The sequence below is a fragment of the Oncorhynchus tshawytscha genome, linkage group LG04 (genome assembly GCF_018296145.1).
Source record: "Oncorhynchus tshawytscha isolate Ot180627B linkage group LG04, Otsh_v2.0, whole genome shotgun sequence".
NCBI lineage: Eukaryota > Metazoa > Chordata > Actinopteri > Salmoniformes > Salmonidae > Oncorhynchus > Oncorhynchus tshawytscha.
Window position 1 is genome coordinate 27,411,167 of NC_056432.1, and position 21,241 is coordinate 27,432,407.

General features: G+C 45.2%; 1 protein-coding gene across 10 annotated transcripts in view; it reads left to right on the plus strand.

Moving 5' to 3' along the window:
- LOC112248453 (fibroblast growth factor receptor 1-A-like) overlaps window positions 1-18,737 on the plus strand; it is a 45,856-nt gene extending 27,119 nt beyond the window's left edge. For 2 of the 10 annotated variants that reach the window (XM_042320536.1, XM_042320535.1), the window contains exons 3-18: window positions 3,391-3,639; window positions 3,772-3,861; window positions 4,511-4,683; window positions 6,572-6,695; window positions 7,764-7,954; window positions 10,337-10,487; window positions 13,199-13,395; window positions 13,815-13,960; window positions 14,091-14,212; window positions 14,822-14,932; window positions 15,817-16,043; window positions 16,119-16,241; window positions 16,360-16,430; window positions 16,537-16,674; window positions 17,440-17,545; window positions 17,771-18,737. In XM_042320536.1, coding sequence (XP_042176470.1) covers window positions 3,391-3,639; window positions 3,772-3,861; window positions 4,511-4,683; window positions 6,572-6,695; window positions 7,764-7,954; window positions 10,337-10,487; window positions 13,199-13,395; window positions 13,815-13,960; window positions 14,091-14,212; window positions 14,822-14,932; window positions 15,817-16,043; window positions 16,119-16,241; window positions 16,360-16,430; window positions 16,537-16,674; window positions 17,440-17,545; window positions 17,771-17,947 — 2,396 coding nt within the window. In that variant the 3' untranslated portion in view covers window positions 17,948-18,737. Of the gene's footprint in view, window positions 1-3,390; window positions 3,640-3,771; window positions 3,862-4,510; window positions 4,684-6,571; window positions 6,696-7,763; window positions 7,955-10,336; window positions 10,488-11,347; window positions 11,493-13,198; window positions 13,396-13,814; window positions 13,961-14,090; window positions 14,213-14,821; window positions 14,933-15,816; window positions 16,044-16,118; window positions 16,242-16,359; window positions 16,431-16,536; window positions 16,675-17,439; window positions 17,546-17,770 lie in introns of all 10 variants that reach the window. The other 8 variants (XM_042320539.1, XM_042320537.1, XM_042320541.1 and 5 more) reach the window with 8 other exon arrangements.
- The last annotated feature ends 2,504 nt before the right edge of the window (window positions 18,738-21,241 follow it).

The following is a 21,241-nucleotide window of genomic DNA, read 5'->3' on the forward strand; positions in this document are numbered from 1 at the left end:
TCTCTCAGCCTAACAGGAATACTCTAAACATGTACTGAGTGTACAATCGATTAAGAACACCTTCCTAATATTGAGTTACAGCCCCCTTTTGCCCTCTGAACAGCCTCACTCCATTGGGGCATGGACTCTACAAGGTGTCAAAAGCGTTCCACAGGGATGCTGGCCCATATTGACTCATGCTTCCCACAGTTGGCTGGATTTCCTTTGTGTGGTGGACCATTCATGACAAGGCTTAAAAATCCTTCTTTAATCTGTTTCCTCCCCTTCACCTACAGTGATTGAAGTGGATTTAACAAGTGACATCAATAGGGGGATCATGGCTTTCACCCGGTCAGTCTGTCATGGAAAGAGTTTAAAAAATAATAATTGTTTTGTACACTCTGTGTATATAGCAACACCACCTGCAGTTGCATTTCAATATTTCCTGTATATATTTTTTTACATTTTACCTTTATTTGACTAGGCAAGTCAGTTAAGAACAAATTTTTATTTACAATGACCGCATAGGAACAGTGGGTTAACTGCCTTGTTCAGGGGCAGCAAAACAGATTGTTACCTTGTCAGCTTGGGGATTCGATCCAGCAACCTTTCAGTTACTGGCCCAACACTCTAACCACTAGGCTACTTGACATGGGCAGTCAATCCGGAACATTTCAAGAACTCTGAACGTTTCTTCAAGTGCAGTTAAGAGCAGCTGCACCATTAAGTGCATGGTTGCATCACTGCCTAGTATGGCAACTACTCGGCCTTCGACCACAAGGCACTACAGAGGGTAGTGTGTACGACCCAGTACATCACTGGGGCCATGCTTCCTGCCATCCAGGACCTCTATACCAGGCAGTGTCAGAAAGGCCCTAAAGATTGTCCGACTCCAGCCACCCTAGTCATAGTCTGTTCTTTCTGCTACCGCATGGCAAGCGGTCTAGGTCAAAAATACATCTTAATAGCTTCTACCCCCAAGCCATAAGACACCTGAACAGCTAATCAAGTTCATTAGAGTTAACTGCACCTCCCCAATGGCAGCCCAAAGAAATGCTTCAGAGTTTTGGTTCCAACCGCCTTTTCTAGGTGAATGGATGATCTCCGCATTTGTGGTTCCCAACGTGAAGCATGGAGGAGGAGGTGTAGTGGTATTGGGGGGTGTTATAAAATCCCCTATAGGAGTAATTTTATGGAGGAAAAACAAATGTAACCTTTTCCATGTTACCGCTAGGTTTTATGGGTATTATGACTCATACTGGGGTACTCTGAGACGAGAGCATGGGAATTTTTTTTGCGCCGTCATTGCAAGAAAGTGCTGAACATGTTGGCTCGCTATTTAAGAAGAAGATGGGGAACAAGCTATAGGATGAAAAATTCCTGAGTTTTGGCACAGGTACATTTAGACTAGAAATTTAGCATACGCTCGTATCCAGAGCGACATGCATTAATCTAAAGATAGTTAGGTGGGACAACCACATCACAGGCATAGAAAGTACATTTTTCCTCAAGGTAGCAATCAGTAGAGCCCGAGCTGGGGCTTGATGGCACAAGCTTGGAGCCCAGCCAACAGTGAGTTGCAGTAGTCCAGACGGGAGAAAACAAGTGCCTGGATTAGGACCTGTGTGAAGTTGGGTCGTACTCTACGGATGTTGTCAAGCATGAACCTGCAGGAGCGGGTCACTGCTTTGATGTTTACAGAGAAGGACAGGGTGTTGTCCAGGGTCACACCAAGGTTCTTTGCACTCTGGGAGGGCGACACTGGAGTTGTCTACCGTGACAGAGAGGTCTTTGAGTGGGCAGGCCTTCCCCGGGAGCAGTTCAGTCTTGTTGAGCTTGACGTGGTGCCCTGGGGGACACCAGTAGTTAGAGTATGTGGTGCAGACGCATCCTCTCCATGTCATCTGGTAGGAGCGGCCTGCTAGGTAGGATGCAATCCAAGAGCATGCAGAGCCTGAGACGTCCAGTCCTGAGAGTGTGGAGAGGAGGATTTGATGGTTCAAGGTGTCAAAGGCACCGGATAGATCTAGGAGGATGAGAACCGAGGAGAGTGAGTCAGCTTTGGCAGTGAGGAGAGCTTCCGTGACACAGCAGTCTGTTGATTGACACCGTCTTGAAGCCCCTGACTGGTTAGGTACAGACGACTAGCTCTAACACTAGGTGTACATAGCAAATCGATACATGGAGTCAAGTATCTGAATAATATTGCAATATGTAACTATAAAAAAATTAAAAACATTTCTCCCATCACTGCAAAGGATGCAGAAAATGTATTGTGACAAGTGTTTGTGCCAGACAATACCACTTGGAAAAGGCAAAGATGGCTTTTTCACTGTATAGCCAGTCCTCAGTCTATAGCTAAGGTTTAGACCACATTGTCCTCTAAGGCTTTTCCAGCGTCTGGAACAGACAAATGTCCCCATAGACTCCCAGACAAGTTTAGCTTGATGGACAATGTGATGGACAAAATGTCAACATAATTGGTTTACTCCCACCCCCTGGCCGTCTATGTAGTCGTAGAAAACGGGGGACTCAGGTGTCTAGCTCGCCTCCTCCCCATTCCTCTAATCTAATTCCACCTTCCTCTCCCAAAGAGCTCCTTACCAGCCTGATGATTGGCCCTTGACTAATTTGGGGTGCGATTTGAATTTAATGGAGAGCATAGTCAGGGATTGGGTGGAGAAGGTAAGAGGCTGCAGCTCGATTTTCAGCTCTGCAAACGCAAACAAGGGCTTAGATTCAATAAACCGTGCGTGAATGTGGACGATGGTACTTTCAGGGGCATCGAGGAATGAGCTGCTCCCTTGTCTTTTTGTGATTCCTTTTATCATATAGCTGGGCACAAGATTTTTGTCACAAGACATATGCCTTTTTATCAGTCAATTTGATTTGAACATAGATTGTTGCATCACAGTATGAGAGCTTTTTGTACATTTACCAAATGTCAGACATGAGCTATATGCACTATTTTCTAGATTTTTGTACTTTTTATTCCATAAGACATTTTCTTAAGACTGGTCATGTTGTAGACATTATATAATCTGTCTCCTGCTGTATACAGTTGCATACGTTTTGATATGCATCTCCCAGTATCATATGAACCATTTTTTCTGTAGTTTTCCCATCAGCCCAGTGACCAAAGGGATACTTCAGGAATTTGGCAATGAGGTCCTTTGTCTAATTCCCCAGAGTCAGATGAAATCGTGGATACCATTTCTATGCCTTTGTGTCCAGTATGAAGGAAGTTAGAGGTAGTTTCGCTAGCCACTGCTAACTAGCATTAGCATAATTAATTGAAGTCTATGGGTATCTGCTAGCAGTGTGTTCGTTGGAGCGTGCCTGCTTTTTTTAATGTATACTATTGTACAGGAAGGTACTTAGCCCTCACTTTGCCCTGTTTTTTTCCCCTAGTCGTCTCTGCACCACCTGTGAAAATCCAAGCGGAGCTTTACACCCTGTACCCTGGAGACCGACTGGAGCTGAAATGTAGCACTGAGTCAGTCAACTGGACCAAGGATGAGACATTGGTGGTGGATGGGGAGCACACACGTTTACGAGACGGCCAACTGGAGATCGAGGGAGTGGAGCCGGCTGACTCGGGCCTGTACACCTGCGTCGCCTTTGGCAACCACAGCTCCTACTTCTCTGTCAATGTCACAGGTAAGGTTAAATATACAAAGCTACAACTGAGCGCTCAAATCCCTGGTCCCGTAGAGAGAAACAATTAAAGGTATATCAATGCAGGGAAGCCCAAGTCCTATGACATATTTGTCCTCTTTTCCTATTCACCAGTTGATATCCTGGCATCCTCTGAAGATGAAGAAGAGGAGGATGAGTCTTCCTCAGAGGAGGCAAAGCTGTCTAGCAGTCAAAAGCTTTTGCGTAAGTGTCTCATCCTCCTAGCCCTACTACCTGTCGCCATTGCTGTTTCCTTGAAATGGTAGAACAGAGCTTGGACCAGATTCTGCTCCTGTTAATGTCTTAGGGCTTTGTTATGTTAAGCTTAACTCATTTAGTTATTTACAGTCTCAGCTACAGTTCATGTGTGATTCACCTATTAGGCATGTTTGCTGTTCATCTAAGAGTGATTTGTCCCCAGTCGTGATTGAGGAACAATAGCAGCCCACAGTGGTGGTTACACTTGAGTAAGACATGTCACGCTAGTGACTCAGCTCGGCCCATTCCAGGCGTCCCCTGATTTAGTGTTTGAGTCTACGGTGCATTATAAAGCCAGTCAGTCGTGGTCAGCTGGCATCTGGTGATTGCCTTGGGCCCACGGGGAAGTAAGCAGCTAGCGTGGCGGGCACCCCTTATGATGATGATGACCTTGGGGCCCCAGGAGACTAGTCAATCCTATATTGGTGTTTCGTTTTTTATTTATTTATTTATTTTAACAGGAAATGGCCTAGACTTTTTGTGGTTTTATGGAATACTCCTTAGCCTGATGGAAACTACTTGCACACATAATTGATGTCAATTTTTGTCAGAAGAGGTGTTTAACTTTTCTGTCTTTCTCTCCCTTGTTCTTCAGCAATGGCCCCTCAGTGGGCTCAGCCAGAGAAGATGGAAAAAAAGTTGCATGCTGTCCCAGCCAGTAAGACTGTCAAGTTCCGCTGCCAGGCCAGTGGGAACCCTACCCCAACACTCAAGTGGTTCAAGAACGGCAAGGAGTTCAAGAGGGATCAGCGCATCGGGGGCTTCAAGGTACCCCCCGCCCCCCCGCCCCTCCCTGAATTCACCCCTTGGTACTAGACTGCCCAAAGACCATACTGTACATTGATCCTAATTGAATATCCCCAAACTCCTTGACCATGAGTGCAGGTGTGATGGTGATATCATCACTTTTAGATCACCAACCCCCACCCCACAGCATTAGAGGCCTGTTAGATAGGTGTGAAACTAGCTCCTGCTTTCCTCTAACTGGGGAACAATGCAAGGTGAAATCCAATGCCACAAAGGGATGATTGTGCCACAAAAGCATTCCTCGAGGATAGCAATTTTAGCCCTCCTTAAGAGGCAGGATACACCTGGCTGTCCTCATTTTAATGCATCTGAGTAACTGCTGTTTACTGCATTTGTTTTCTGTCAAGATATATCTGCGTATAGCAAAACCAACTTCTCAAAAAGGAAACTCAATGTCATTTGTTTTTCATAGAGGAGACAGGATAAATCCATTAAACATCCAATTAAGTTTATTTTTTTATTTGATGCCTGTTGACAAACTACATGTCTGATTCAATTGACATTAGGCAGTTTTCCTTCCATCTCTGTGTTGGGGAGCAGAATAGGACAGCTCGCTGTCAGAGGAAGTGAGACCGTGTAAACAGTTCACAGTAATGGGCGTGGTGGTGATGAGTCCGTTTACTTATCTTTTCCCTGATGCAGATAGCATCTGTATACTGTGTGCTTGGCTTTTAAAGTTGACCATATCTGCACTGCAGCGTGGACGGTTGTGTGTTGGCTTGCGACAGCCTCACGTGGTGTAAGATGTGCTGGGATGTTGTAGGGGGCCAGGGTCCTGTTCATCTGCTCTTCCCATCAAGGTGTTGTCCAGTCTTGTCCTCGGCAGGCCCCCCCAGCTGGGACACATTAAGGAGTTTCCTATCAGCTCCCTGCCTTCTCTCCCCCGCCCAGCTTTACCATCTGGCTGCTGTTTTTTCAGTCAAGGTCTAGATGGGAGGCTGGGGATGTCTATGAATGGGGCTCGCCAAGCACCCCGCGCTTTGGTTTTATGACCACGGCTGCATTGTTCATATAGTCTTAATGTATGGAGACGGCAGGAGGAAATAATGCAGACCACATGTATTAACCCAAGCACAGCACATCTGGCCAGAAGCAGCTGTAGAACCCCAGTACATTTTAGCTAAATGAGAGAAAGCGTAATGCAGGGTCTGCGTGTTTGATGTTGCCATTGTCTGAGAGATTTGTTCAAGTTTAATCACACACTACCGGTCTTGGCAGATTTATGGAAGAACAATTATAACTTGGAATATAGAGAACAGGATTTTGCCTTAGATGTACATGGGCTGTAACCTGACTGTAGTCAACCATAGTTTTTCCCGGAACAGGTTGTGACATACAAGTCATGTAACCACCAAAAAACAGTTTCCCAGCCTCAATATGTTTCCAATAGTGCATTAATGTACTATTCTTCAAGCAATGGACCACAATAGTTTTATACAGCATGGGAAATAGTATCCTGATAGTTCCTCCTCCTTCCCATGGGGAAAAAAAAACTTTTGATCTGGATTTCATTAGACATCATTGAACTCGTTAGTTATTTGTACAAAATGGGGAAATATTAACTAGCAGAATTAAATGTGCTCTTGAGGGGTTATGTAAATCCCAATGTCAGAGAAAATAATCATTCAAGAAATGAACTTGTGAATCAGGCTGGCTTTACGGCCTTTTTTTTTTTATTATCTAAACAAGTCTCTCGCGTTTTATAGTATTGATAGGATGTCTTGGGGATGTATGGGGCTTTGGGGATTTATTTAAGTCTCAGTGCTTTGGTTGGACCAGCTGTCATCAAGTGCCTTCCATACTTCCTCCTCTGACAAAATATTTAACCTTCCTCTTCTCCAATTTGTAGGTTCGAGAACACATGTGGACCATAATCATGGAGTCTGTAGTGCCATCCGACAAGGGAAACTACACCTGTGTAGTAGAAAACCAACATGGAAGCATTAACCACACTTACCAGCTGGATGTTGTTGGTGAGTCTCTTCTCCGGGCCGTTGTATAGGTGAAATTTCTTGTTAAGCATCCCGAAGCCTAACCCATTCCCCTGGTTTAATCATCGATTGGATATCCATGTAGCCTAAGTGTGTTGTTGATTCAATATAGCTAATGGTTTACAATACTAGGCCCTAGTAATTGAAGTAACAGTGTCCCTTTTTCCAAGGAGAGTCACATGGTCTTTTAAATTAGTCTCTCTTTTCTTTTTTTCTTTTTTCTTTTTTTAAATGAACCTTGTTTGCGTTGTGGCTCTGTCGATGGAGCTGTGTAAAAGGGTGAAATTAATATTCCCCCCTGGACCTGCCCTGTGACTTACTCACGCTCCATTGGTTCTATAAATCAAAGCTCCACCACAGACAGTGGTGTCTCCTGGGATATTTGTGGCTGGGCCCGGGGTTGGCGTGACTTCACTCCCCAACCTTGATCAGCTGTGAGATCATTTTGGAGACTGAGTGTAATTCTACAAAATGTGTGCAAAGCACCACACTGATCTCTGTATCAGGAAAGCAACCAAAGCCTGACAAGTTGTTTCCCTGCCAGATGCTGGGCTCATTAGTACGGTTGGGGGAGTTATCAGTCATCAAAAGGGCGCCCAGAGAACATTTCTTTCAGGGCAGCGGCTTCAAACTTGTCTGCAAGCTTGTGTTTCCAGTCATTTGGGCCAAATGGCAACAATTATACAGGCGACAGAGTAGTAGGAGAACAGTTATATCCCTGGCTGTAAAGCTTACCATATTTAGTGAAATGAGATCAGGGTAACCTTGACATGAGATCAGGGTAACCTTGTAACCTGGCCTAGATCAGGCTCTACTGACAGAGCTGTCCTCTTCCTGTTGCTTGTTACTCTCCTAGTTCAGCAATTCCTCAATCCCTATTCATTACTGGAATGAACTAGAAACGTCATCAAATCACCAGGCAGTTTTTTCCTCAATGATAATCCATTGTTGTTTTTACCAAGGTATTTCTGTTGCAATAACAACTAGGATTTTCAACAAGTATGTGGTTGACATGTCGTCTTATGTGGTTGACGTGTGTCTGTGTCGCAGAGCGTTCCCCCCACAGACCCATCCTGCAGGCGGGACTGCCAGCCAATAACACTGCGGTGGTGGGCAGTGATGTGGAGTTTGAGTGTAAGGTGTTCAGCGACCCCCAGCCTCACATCCAGTGGCTGAAGCACATCGAGGTCAATGGAAGCCGCGTGGGCCCTGATGGCTTACCCTACGTCCGTGTCCTCAAGGTAGGGGTTCGCAGTGCACGGACTGAGTCCACCAGACTGTACACACCACATGGCTGCAAGTATTATTTTCAGTCTGGAACAAAAGGTGATAAAATGTAGGTTATGGGTGCGTTCGTAAATTCACTCTGGCTATCTACTCCAGATTTCAAAGCACTCTCGTCTGACTGTGCCAGAGCGCAGAATAACTGATGAATTTACGAACACGGAACACCAGTTGAATATGACCGGTGTCAGTAAACGTAGGCAAAATTATTTATTAAATTGTTGCCAGCAGCACAGTTAGTCACCAACGGCTATAGATAACATGACAACATCCTAATCAGCTCTGCTAGGGCGCTTTGAACACTTCAAGATCAAAACGCTCAGAATTTAGGAACAGACAATCTGCCAACATTCTGTATTTACAAATGCCCAGAGCGCACTCCAGGGTGAATTTACGAACACACCCTAAGTAAGAGATGGCAACCCATGTAATACTTGGAGAATACAGCCAAACCGTATTAGATTTAAATTAAATCTAGTTTATAATTTTCATTGTATCAGTTTCATTGTGTCTTCTCTATTCTATCAATTCAAGGTTGTCTGACAAAGGCTGGAAAATACACTGCTCAAAAAAATAAAGGGAACACTAAAATAACACATCCTAGATCTGAATGAATGAAATATTCTTATTAAATACTTTTTTCTTTACATAGTTGAATGTGCTGACAACAAAATCACACAAAATGTATCAATGGAAATCAAATTTATCAACCCATGGGGGTCTGGATTTGGAGTCACACTCAAAATTAAAGTGGAAAACCACACTACAGGCTGATCCAACTTTGATGTAATGTCCTTAAAACAAATCAAAATGAGGCTCAGTAGTGTGTGTGGCCTCCACGTGCCTGTATGACCTCCCTACTACGCCTGGGCATGCTTCTGATGAGGTGGCGGATGGTCTCCTGAGGGATCTCCTCCCAGACCTGGACTAAAGCATCAGCCAACTCCTGGACAGTCTGTGGTGCATGGAGCGAGACATGATGTCCCAGATGTGCTCAATGGGATTCAGGTCTGGGGAACGGGCGGGCCAGTCCATAGCATCAATGCCTTCCTCTTGCAGGAACTGCTGACACACTCCAGCCACATGAGGTCTAGCATTGTCTTGCATTAGGAGGAACCCAGGGCCAACCGCACCAGCATATGGTCTCACAAGGGGTCTGAGGATCTCATCTCGGTACTTAATGGCAGTCAGGCTACCTCTGGCGAGCACATGGAGGGCTGTGTGGCCCCCCCAAAGAAATGCCACCCCACACCATGACTGACCCACCGCCAAACCGGTCATGCTGGAGGATGTTGCTGGCAGCAGAACGTTCTCCACGGCGTCTCCAGACTCTGTCACGTCTGTCACATGTGCTCAGTGTGAACCTGCTTTCATCTGTGAAGAGCACAGGGCGCCAGTGGCGAATTTGCCATTCTTGGTGTTCTCTGGCAAATGCCAAACGTCCTGCACGGAGTTGGGCTGTAAGCACAACCCCCACCTGTGGACGTCGGGCCCTCATACCACCCTCATGGAGTCTGTTTCTGACCGTTTGAGCAGACACATGCACATTTGTGGCCTGCTGGAGGTCATTTTGCAGGGCTCTGGCAGTGCTCCTCCTGCTCCTCCTTGCACAAAGGCAGAGGTAGCGGTCCTGCTGCTGGGTTGTTGCCCTCCTACGGCCTCCTCCACGTCTCCTGATGTACTGGCCTGTCTCCTGGTAGCGCCTCCATGCTCTGGACACTACGCTGACAGACACAGCAAACCTTCTTGCCACAGCTCGCATTGATGTGCCATCCTGGATGAGCTGCACTACCTGAGCCACTTGTGTGGGTTGTAGACTCCGTCTCATGCTACCACTAGAGTGAAAGCACCGCCAGCATTCAAAAGTGACCAAAACATCAGCCAGGAAGCATAGGAACTGAGAAGTGGTCTGTGGTCGCCACCTGCAGAACCACTACTTTATTGGGGGTGTCTTGCTAATTGCCTATAATTTCCACCTGTTGTCTATTCCATTTGCACAACAGCATGTGAAATGTATTGTCAATCAGTGTTGCTTCCTAAGTGGACAGTTTGATTTCACAGAAGTGTGATTGACTTGGAGTTACATTGTGTTGTTTAAGTGTTCCCTTTATTTTTTTGAGCAGTGTAGTATCCCTCTCCTAGGATATGATCCCTCTATGTAAGAGGTAGTTTCCTGTGCCCTGTTGTGTAAAACTCTATGCTTGACAGAGGAAAGTCCACACTAACAAATGATTGTGATCTCATTCAACAGAGACAACTGCTTTTTGACCCCTCAATCTGATTTAAATGTTTGTTACAACCTCATTGACTTGTTGCACGTGACTTGTTTTTGTTTGCAGCACTCTGGGGTTAATAGCTCGGACACTCAGGTGTTGACCCTCTACAATGTCACTGAGGAGGAGAGCGGGGAGTATATATGTAAAGTGTCCAATTATATAGGCGAGGCCAATCAGTCAGCCTGGCTGACCGTCATCAGGCATGAGGCCCAAGGTAACCGCCCCATGTAGCAGCAGTAGCTCAGAGCACACAGAGAGCCTCAGCCAGGGGCTGTTAGGACCACCTGGAGACGTAGGGACTTATTTAGGGACAACCTCAGCTGTTTCTTTCCTCCCTCGCTCCCTCCCTCTATCCCGCCTCGGTGCTTCTGACTGTAAATGACTCTATGGAAAATTCCCAGCAGAGCGGTTGAATGTGTTTAGTCTTCGTTTATATTGGACTGCTTTCTCTTCCCTGCCCCATGCCTCTCCTGTGCCATCCAAATAAGGGCTTCTCCTACCATCCACTGCTATTACTTTCACTCCCTCGCCCTTCAAAGTCTTATGCTCCTATTACTGCCTTGTTTTTCCCCCCACTGCTTTTCATCTGTCTTACTCAGCCGTTCCATCTTTCGATGAGCTCCTTTTTTTTCTCCTTGTGGATTTGTTGTATGGTGAAGTGTGTGTGGTCTTGAGTGACTGTGCTCTGCTGAGGGGTTTTCCATGTAGCTCATCTCTTGCATGTAGAGATGAGTCTATAGGGTATTGGATGTCCGTCCCTGCTTCTCCTCAAATGGTGATGGTACAGTGAAGGTGTTCAGTGTTGTGGTGCGGTCTCTACCTAACTAGCTCCTCCACTAACTGACTGGAGGGCTGATTCTGTCAGCGCCCTCTAATGGCAGTGTGGATTTTTACTCTTGGTAGGGGGGATGGTGTTGGACTGAGAGGGGAGGGGGGGTGGGGGTGAACACCCCAGCCACCCTCTGTCCTGTCCCCTCCACTACCAGAAGTTTTCCTCTTTTCAGAATCTTTTACTCATGCCTCCCTTTTCCCTCTGGGCCTCTTGTTGGGTCTGCTTCCATTGTTCTTTTCTAGACTGCTGGCCTTAACACCACGGACAAGGAAATGGAAATCCTCCAACTGAGGAATGTGTCTTTTGATGACGCTGGGGAGTATACCTGCTTGGCGGGCAATTCTATCGGGTTATCTCATCACTCTGCATGGTTGTCCGTTGTTAAAGGTATCAATGGTTCTCTCCTCTGATCTCTACTTCCTCCTTTCCTTCCTCCTCCTTCCCTTTGGCCTGGTCATCCGCTTTCCACATTTCTCTGAATATGGTCTCTGTAGACCCTACTTCAGTGAACAATGTAAATGTGTGTGGAAGCCAGGCCAAGTTGTGCTACTAACCTTCACCCTCACCCTGTAAGCCATGTTCCAGGCCCATCCAACCTTTCTGGATGGGACAGTATGGTCCATGTTGAGAAATGTTTCCCCTCTGTCTTCTGTTTTATGGAATAACAGAATGCCAAACACCCTATCTGACCCATAGAAAGTACTAACCTCAACTGACAACCCTTGAATAGTGAAGTTCAAGTGTTTATACCCTCAATATTGGAAAGTAGAATAAAAATGAATTACTACAATTAACATTATTTGGCCAATTTCATAAATTATTTGTCATTTTTCCACGTTGTTTCAAGTGATTAACATTACAATGCACTTCTACTTTATTGCTTTAAGGTGAAGTTTCACATTGAAAAGGGGTTGTTTGGCAGTACTGTTGGTGTTTTACTCAAACCTATGTCTCTCCCATTCTGGTTTCAATATGGTGTTTACATTTGATTATGTGTACGGCTAATGTTTTCTGACAAGCACTGCAAATGACATATATCCCTGATGTCATTTCCTGCTGTGAGGACAAAGCCTGCTCTTAAGGCTAGCTTTGATAATTGGCCCACTGTAGTGGACAGCTCATTCCTCAGGGTTGGAATTTGTCCAATTATCAAGCTGCTTGTCATTCAGCCTCTAGACACAAGGGCAGCTCACTTGTGTTGCTGGTGTTGGTATCATTCTGGTGTTTTTTGGAAAGCGAGGTAAAAAAAGAAACGTCTAATATGGTGATTTGAATCTATATTGCAAAATATTACAACACTGTTCTGAATTGGAGATAAGTAGATTTTTGATTAAACAAATGTTATATTTTGTGTCTAGTCTACTTCAATACCTAGGTGGTTTGCTCCTTATCATGAATCAATGTCAAATTTTGTAATTACAAGGAAATCATAATGAAAATTGTTTGTACCAACAACCACCACACAAGCCATTTAAAACTGGGTTTTTATGCAGAACCACCATTTTATGTGCCCTAAGGAAGTCAGAATGGGACATTTTACTTTAGACAAATAATTTAACTAAACTTACTATTGAACATGTTTAAAATGTGTGTCGGTGTTCAATGGCATGTTTTTTTTGTTGTTGCCTGTGATATATGTTCTCCTTAAAAACAGAGCCTTTGCACACAAATAAATACATTCAAGTTAGTATATTTTAATGTACATCCAGTTTAATGCTCATCAGTTTGCAAAAGGCTCTGTGTAATATATTTGGGTTTGTCCCAACTCAAGAGAACTTGGCTGATGAGAATATAGCTGCGGCTCACACTGGAAAAGAATGTGGAGTAAAACCCTATGCCTGAAAGAAGTGATCATGGTGCCACAATAGGAGTTTGTGCTCTGCGCTTTGTGCCAGTGGTGTCAAGGGCTCTGTTTTTCTGTACATGTCAGCTGAGTGGTCTTAGTGAACGCATCAGGGTGATTGTGTGTGTTAAATGCCTGTGTGTGGTGAAAGTGTGATTGGTATTTGAGAATGCATGGACCTCTGTAGTTGCAATTTGACCCAGTGTGGCTGACTTCCTGCCACCTATCCTATCGCGTTGCCCTCATCCAGCAGTCCCCCCTTCTCCACCACCCAACCAAACCTACCTGGAAGTGCTGATCTACTGTGTGGGCTTCTTCCTCATTGCTGTCATGGTGGCCGTGGCCATCATCTTAAAGATGCGCAGCTCGTCAAAGAAGAGTGACTTCAGCAGTCAGCTGGCTGTCCACAAGCTGGCTAAAAGCATCCCCCTGCGCAGACAGGTAACAGAAAGTAGATAGGGGGTTTGAAATCTTTATACCTTTTCTTGCTCTTTGTAGTATTCTCATCCCATTTAGTGTAATCTTTATGGCATCTTCGAATTTGTATAACTTATTATTTTCAAATGGAAGTGTTCATTATATTGTGAAAATAAAAAAACATTAATTCCTTGAGCTTCTGGTTCCCCAAAGAGCCCATGGGCTGACTCAGGTTAGTGAGAGTAGAGGGCAGGTGTTCGTTCCATCCTGCTCTCTGCTTCCACTGGAATCAATTAGTTGTGACATTGTGTCTACAGACTTATTTCAGTAACATTTTGGGGGTTTAACAAATTGTACATTTACTTTCTGTCCACACTGGACATCTTTCTGTCTGTTGTTCCTTTCCTGGCTCCACTATGAGAGAGTAACAGCAGGCTTCTGTATTCCAGGTGTCAGTGGACTCTAGCTCCTCCCTCCACTCCGGGGTGATGTTGGTGCGGCCCTCCCGCCTCTCATCCAGCGGCTCTCCTATGCTGTCTGGGGTGTCTGAGTACGAGTTGCCCCAGGATCCACGCTGGGAGCTGCCCAGAGACCGGTACCCAGATGACTGGAACACACCTATCAAATACAGACATCACATAACACACCTTTGAATGGGAAAATTGCCTGTCTGTCACAATCCTCTCAAATTTGTTTGTTTCTTCCTCACCCTTTGACCCACTCAGACTGGTGCTGGGGAAACCCTTGGGAGAAGGCTGCTTTGGCCAGGTGGTGATGGGAGAGGCTGTAGGGATGGACAAAGAGAAGCCAAACAGGATCACCAAAGTGGCTGTGAAGATGCTCAAATGTAAGTCGTTTTTTCCCCCTCATGAACCATATCGAACCTGTGATTTGGGCACATGGCCTATTCTCCTATACTGCATGTTCTGAAGTTATTTAAAAGGAGCATAGAAGGTAGCAGAAAGCCACAACCATAATTACAAGATGGGAGGAGAGTTTTACTCAGAGCCGTGATGCACAGACATAAGAGGCATCTGCTGCGGGCTCCTGGCCGCTGTAAATGGGAGACCAGAGTAAAAATGTATGAGAACCCCCTGACTTGGGATATGTGACTGTGTTAATAAAACTGTGATGAGTGGGGGTGGGAATGTAGGAAAATAACAATTTATGTGCTGCCTTTATCTCCAGACTGACCCCCCCCCCCACTACCTGAATGTCCCTCTGGAAGTAGACTGTCTGTAGCCTTTTGCGTATAGGTGGTGCCTTTGAAACATTTTTAAATAGTTTTGTAAATGTACTTTGAAATCATTTTGTGTAGCATAATCTACTTCGTTTTTTACAAACTTGGATTGATTTACTGTACATGGGAATTCTTTATTATTTGCAAATCATAGAGGTTTCAAGATTGAGTGAATTTTATGAGTAAAACCAAATGGAATTTCTTTCCTCCACTCAGCTGATGCTACAGAGAAAGACCTGTCAGATCTGATCTCTGAGATGGAGATGATGAAGATCATTGGGAAGCACAAGAACATCATTAACCTGCTGGGAGCCTGTACCCAGGATGGTGGGTCTCACACTGGCACAGACCCCCCTCTTCTTCCCTTCAAATCTTTCATTCAGAAATGCTGAAAACATGTTTAATTTAGAGAAAAATGTGGTGTTTTGAGACCCTTGCATTGTTCAGTTGTTTAACAGCATGTTCAGATCAGCATGCAGAAATGTGTCCAATGTTATGAGTAAGGGATTCTGACACCTAACTTCCGAGCTTTCAGTTTGAGGTGACCACAGCTGCTGCCAGGGTTGCCATATCTTTCAAATCTTCACTGACAAGCCCTGGCACCAAGCACTGTGTTCTGACCCTGCTGTGAACATTGCAGAGCTTTCTGTCCTCGACACAAGGCTGGTTTTTGTTCCACCTCGTCCCTTGAGAAGTTCTAGTAGAAGTTACTGTAGGAATCTGGTAGCATTGCACAGATTATTCCCACCGGTTTCCCAAAAAACTCAAATTTTTTGGCAAACTGTTTTCAAGTCAATGCATTTACTATAGATAGTGATGTAGATTTTGTTTAAACACTTGAGTACACATGTTAACAGACATATAGATTATTTTTCTTGTTCTTTATTTACATTTTGTACAATCTTAATTCTGTGATTTTAATGTTTTTTTCCCCCTGACTACAAAATGGCTGTCCAGAATACACCATTAGTCTTCTCTCTCTGTCTCTGTGTGTGTGACATGTTAGGAGAAAGATACAGCTGTTGGTTATAATTCAGAGCTTAACTCTCACCATGACCCTTCCACCCCTCAATGAAATCCTTCCTCACTGCTTGAAATGCCATTTTGCTCCTATCAGTCTGTCTTGTCAGATGTCACAAAGTTATTCTAAATGCCACATCCTCTAGTGGTGTTGAATAGTGAGTGACGCTAGTCTCCCCCTCCCTCCCCAGGTCCTCTCTATGTTATTGTGGAGTATGCCTCCAAGGGAAACCTCCGGGAGTACCTGAGAGCTCGGCGTCCACCAGGCATGGAGTACTGCTACAACCCTGACCAGGTGCCCATAGAGAACATGTCTATCAAAGACCTGGTGTCCTGTGCCTACCAGGTGGCCCGCGGCATGGAGTACCTGTCCTCTAAGAAGGTAACATCAGGATCCGACTCTACGTACATCAGCACAGTTGAGTATAGTACAGTAAAGATGCAGTGTATGTGCTGGGCCAGCTAGACCTAGTTCTTATGTGTCTGTGTACAGTGTATCCACAGAGACCTGGCTGCCCGCAACGTACTGGTGACTGAGGACAATGTGATGAAGATCGCAGACTTTGGCCTGGCCAGAGATATCCACCATATTGATTACTATAAGAAGACCACCAATGTGAGTGTGCTACTAATTACATTACCTACCTCAGCCATGCCAATTCATGTGAGAATTGCTTCCCCTTATTCCATCTCCTTTGTAAATAAGCCAATTTACACTAGCATTTAACCCACAGGGTCGTTTGCCAGTCAAGTGGATGGCCCCAGAAGCTCTATTTGACCGGATATACACGCACCAAAGTGATGTGTGAGTATGGAATAGATGCACCTTCACTATTTGTTGGAATGTGCAGAAGTTGGTCAGATTCATGTAACCTGTGTGTTGACTGACGGGTTTGTTCAACTGACTGCAGATGGTCTTTCGGGGTGCTGCTGTGGGAAATCTTCACACTGGGGGGCTCGCCGTACCCGGGGGTTCCTGTGGAGGAATTGTTCAAGCTGCTGAAGGAGGGCCACCGCATGGACAAGCCCTCCACCTGCACCCATGAACTGTAAGCCTCCTTCCTCAGTGTTTTATCATTCGAATGGATACTATGGGATTATCCCAGAGCTCAGGGACGCCGCAGCAAAGATATTGTCCCAGAGCTCAGGGACGCAGCATTAAAGATACTGTCCCAGAGCTCAGGGACGCAGCATTAAAGATACTGTCCCAGAGCTCAGGGACGCAGCAATAAAGATACTGTCCCAGAGCTCAGGGACGCAGCAGTAAAGATACTGTCCCAGAGCTCAGGGACGCAGCAGTAAAGATACTGTCCCAGAGCTCAGGGACGCAGCAGTAAAGATACTGTCCCAGAGCTCAGGGACGCAGCAGTAAAGATACTGTCCCAGAGCTCAGGGACGCAGCAGTAAAGATACTGTCCCAGAGCTCAGGGACGCAGCAGTAAAGATACTGTCCCAGAGCTCAGGGACGCCGCAGTAAAGATACTGTCCCAGAGCTCAGGGACGCCGCAGTAAAGATACTGTCCCAGAGCTCAGGGACGCCGCAGTAAAGATACTGTCCCAGAGCTCAGGGACGCCGCAGTAAAGATACTGTCCCAGAGCTCAGGGACGCCGCAGTAAAGATACTGTCCCAGAGCTCAGGGACGCCGCAGTAAAGATACTGTCCCAGAGCTCAGGGACGCCGCAGTAAAGATACTGTCCCAGAGCTCAGGGACGCCGCAGTAAAGATATTGACACAAGCCAGCAGCAGAATTATCTACCTTTCCCGCTCTCCTTCTCTCCCGCTCTATTTTCTACATTTCTCCCCCCTCCCAAAGATACATGATGATGAGGGACTGCTGGCATGCTGTTCCCTCTCACCGGCCCACGTTCAAACAGCTGGTGGAAGACCTGGACCGCACCCTGGCCATGACGTCCAACCAGGTGAGTCCCCACATTTGAGCACACCTCAGCAGTTCACACAGTCAACAGAGCTGATACACTCATGTTACTGTCAGGAGTATAACTGCAAAATGTTAATGTTTTTACTTCACATTTAAGCCACTTGTCTGTATGTGGGTGTAAAAGTAATGATATCCAAAGCTAGATATGACTGTTCTGGCCAGTGTCTAATCTTCTCTCATAAATGCCATCTGTGTGTGTTTGCAGGAGTACTTGGAGCTGTCTGTGCCTCTGGACCAGTATTCCCCCAGCTACCCTGACACACGCAGCTCCACCTGCTCCTCGGGCGAGGACTCGGTCTTCTCCCACGATGCTGGTGCTGAGGAGCCCTGCCTGCCAAAGTTTCCTCCCCACTCCAACGGGGTGGCCATCAAGAAACGCTGATACCTCACTCCCCTCAAATACCAAATATTCATTTTCCTGTGTTCTCCTCTGCACAACTGGCCTGGTATGGATATTTCCCACCCTCCCAGAGACTAGGTAACACACCAGTGGAGAATGTGACGGGCTTACTTCGGAAATGTTTAAACTGACCGGTAGGGCATCAAGAACTCAAGGCAGTTTGCTTGCTCGTGGTTGAGGTGGAAATGTTTTCAGGGCACTTTGTATTGCTGGGATTTTCTTTCTGTTTGTGTCAAACAGTGCAGGAGAAAGAAACACTCACTAATTTCTCTACTCTGAGCATTCCACTGAACAAGGGAAACAGACAGGATTGAATTGAAAAGATTATGAAATAGATGGATCAGAGTTAGAATTATGTCTGTTGTATTTGTTAATCAATAATAAATGACCAATTCCAGAGAATATATTACCAAGGGACATTCATACATTGTATACACTATATATACAAAAGTATGTGGGCATGCTTTCAAATGAGTGAATTTGGCCATTTCATCCACATCTGTTGCTGTCCGGTGTATAAAATCGAGAACACAGCCATGTAATCTTCATAGACAAACATCAGCAGTAGAATGGCCTTACTGAAGAGCTCAGTGACTTTCAACGTGGCACCAACACGTTACGTTATCACATTTCTGACCTGCTAGAATGGCCCCGGTCAACTGTAAGTGCTGTTATTGTAAAGTGGAAATGTCTAGGAGCAACAACGGCTCAGCCGTGAAGTGGTAGAACACACAAGCTCACAGAATGGGAGTGCTGAAGCGTGTAAAAATCCTCGGTCCTTGGTTGCAACACTCACTATCAAGTTCCAAACTGCCTCTGGAAGCAACGTCAGCACAATAACTGTTTGTTGGGAGCTTCATGAAATGGGTTTCCATGGCCGAGCAGCCGCACTCAAGCCTAAGCTCAACATGCGCAATGCCAAGCATCTGCTGGAGTGGTGTAAAGCTCTCCCCCATTGGACTCTGGAGCATTGGAAACGTGTTCTCTGGAGTGATGAATCACGATTCACATCTGGCAGTCCGGCGGACTAATCTGGGTTTGGCTAATGCCAGAAGAACGCTATCTGCCCCAATGCATAGTGCCAACTGTAAAGCTTGGTGGAGGAGGAATAATGGTCTGGGCTGTTTTTCATGGTTCGGGCTTGGCCCCTTAGTTCCAGTGAAGGGAAATATTAACGCTACAGCATACAAACATTCTACACGATTCTGTGCTTCCAACTTTGTGGCAACAGTTTGGGGAAGGCTCTTTCCTGTTTCAGCATGACAATGCCCCTGTGCACAAAGCGAGGTCCATACAGGAATGGTTTGTCGAGATCGGTGTGGAAGAACTTGACTGGCCTGCACAGAACCCTGACCTCAACCCCATCGAACACCTTTGGAATGAATTGGAATGTCGACTGCGAGCCAGGCCTAATCGCCCAACATCAGTGCCTGACTTTACTAATGCTCTTGTGGCTGAATGGACGCAAGTCTCCGCAGCAATGTTCCAACATCTAGTGCAATGTCTTCCAAGAAGAGTGGACGCTGTTATAGCAGCAAAGGGGGGAACAACTGCATATTCATGCCCTTGATTTTGGAATGAGATGTTCGACGAGCAGCAGTCCACATACTTTTGGTTATGTGGTGTATGTTGGGTCAGTGGTCAGTTATTCTTTCAAACTAGTATGTCCTTGTAAATACAGTTAGGCATTAATAAGAATATATATATATTTACACTGTTCTTGTTTTTATTACCATATTTGTTTTTGTACAAGGATGCTAATGTATGATCCATTTCAGTATAATCCATAGGGGAGTTTGCTACATGAAATTACTTTTAAATTGTATTGAATATTACATGGCCAGTTTTTGCTGTCTCAATTCTTTGTCAGCTTTGCTTTTTTTCCTTTAATCAATCAGCCGCTTAACCATTAGTGGAAACATTCTACGTATATTTTTCTTTTCAAGTACAAATGTTTTTCATGTCAACCTGCAAAACAGCGTTATTCTTAGCTCCACGTCTGCAGTTGATGTCGATTAGAGAAACCAGCAATGTTCTCTCACTGAAATCCATGCTGTAGTAGTTTGTGCCTGTGTGAGGGTGTTCTTCTTTTATGTACCTCTTCTCATTGATGATCGGTCATTTATTTTAAGTATGATCACAGCTGTACATTTTTCTAGTTAACCATGTTTAAAATAAAAACAGAATGATATGCTTCAGAAAACACCATGCACTTTCATTGTGCATGCCTGCCATGTAATGAACTGATCCCCTCCATGCTTCTACCAGGAGACCCATTTGTTTTCAGAGCTTGTGTCATTGTAAAAATTACATCAAATAAAATGCTATTGAAAAACTCTTAATTTAAAGCTCAGTTTGAAAGAGCTTAATAAACGGGTCTGTAAATATCTTGATTTTGTTGTTTGTGATGTAAATCGTGTTTACAGAGCGAGAGCGATAGTCACTTCAATCTCCCCATTTAGCTCAGGTTACTGGGGGTGATTATCATATTTAATGTGCTGCTGACACCAGAAGAAATGTCCACTAGTGCAGAGAGCCATGGGCAGCTGTAAACATGTCATTTATTGCAGTGTGAATGGCTTGGTTTGGCTGGCTCTCCAGCTCCATCCATCAGCCTCCACCGACCCTGATATCTGCCTCTGGCTTCCTGCCATGGACTGATGCATCACCTGGATTGCTGTTTCCACGCAACAGGCTTAAACCAGTCACACAGAGGGACAATTCCTGTTCCCTGTTAAGAGCTAGCTTTTACTGCTGGGGTCAATGGATCTAGCCTTTAGTACCTACTGTATATCATTGCTAAAAGGGAAAGGATGCAAGAACGAGTTGGGGTTTTGATTCTGTGTGAGCTATTTCATCCTTCAGGCCAGTGTACTTGAACTGAAATATGAATGGTAACTAAGGACTAGTACTGGAGAGGGGATTAAGTGAAAGTTTCAAATGGCCCTATTATCAGAAAAGGCTTTTCCAGGGACATTGCCTCTCATCAGTCCTTAACCAGGAAATGAGAAGCCACCTCTGTTCCCTTCCTGGATTCTGAGGCCAAAGATGTCACTTGAATGTTGATTTGTTTTGGGTGGAATTGTATTAATCCCTGGGAACGTGTACCAATAAAAGGACTTCCGTGTGCTGTGGCTGTGACCATCAAGGGCTCCATATGGAAATAAAATGGACCCCTGGAACCTTGCTTTATAGCCGGCTAATGGTACATCGCTAAGAAGGCAGATGCAATTAAGTGGATGGTATTATCACTTCTGACAGATGGTCCAGGAAGAG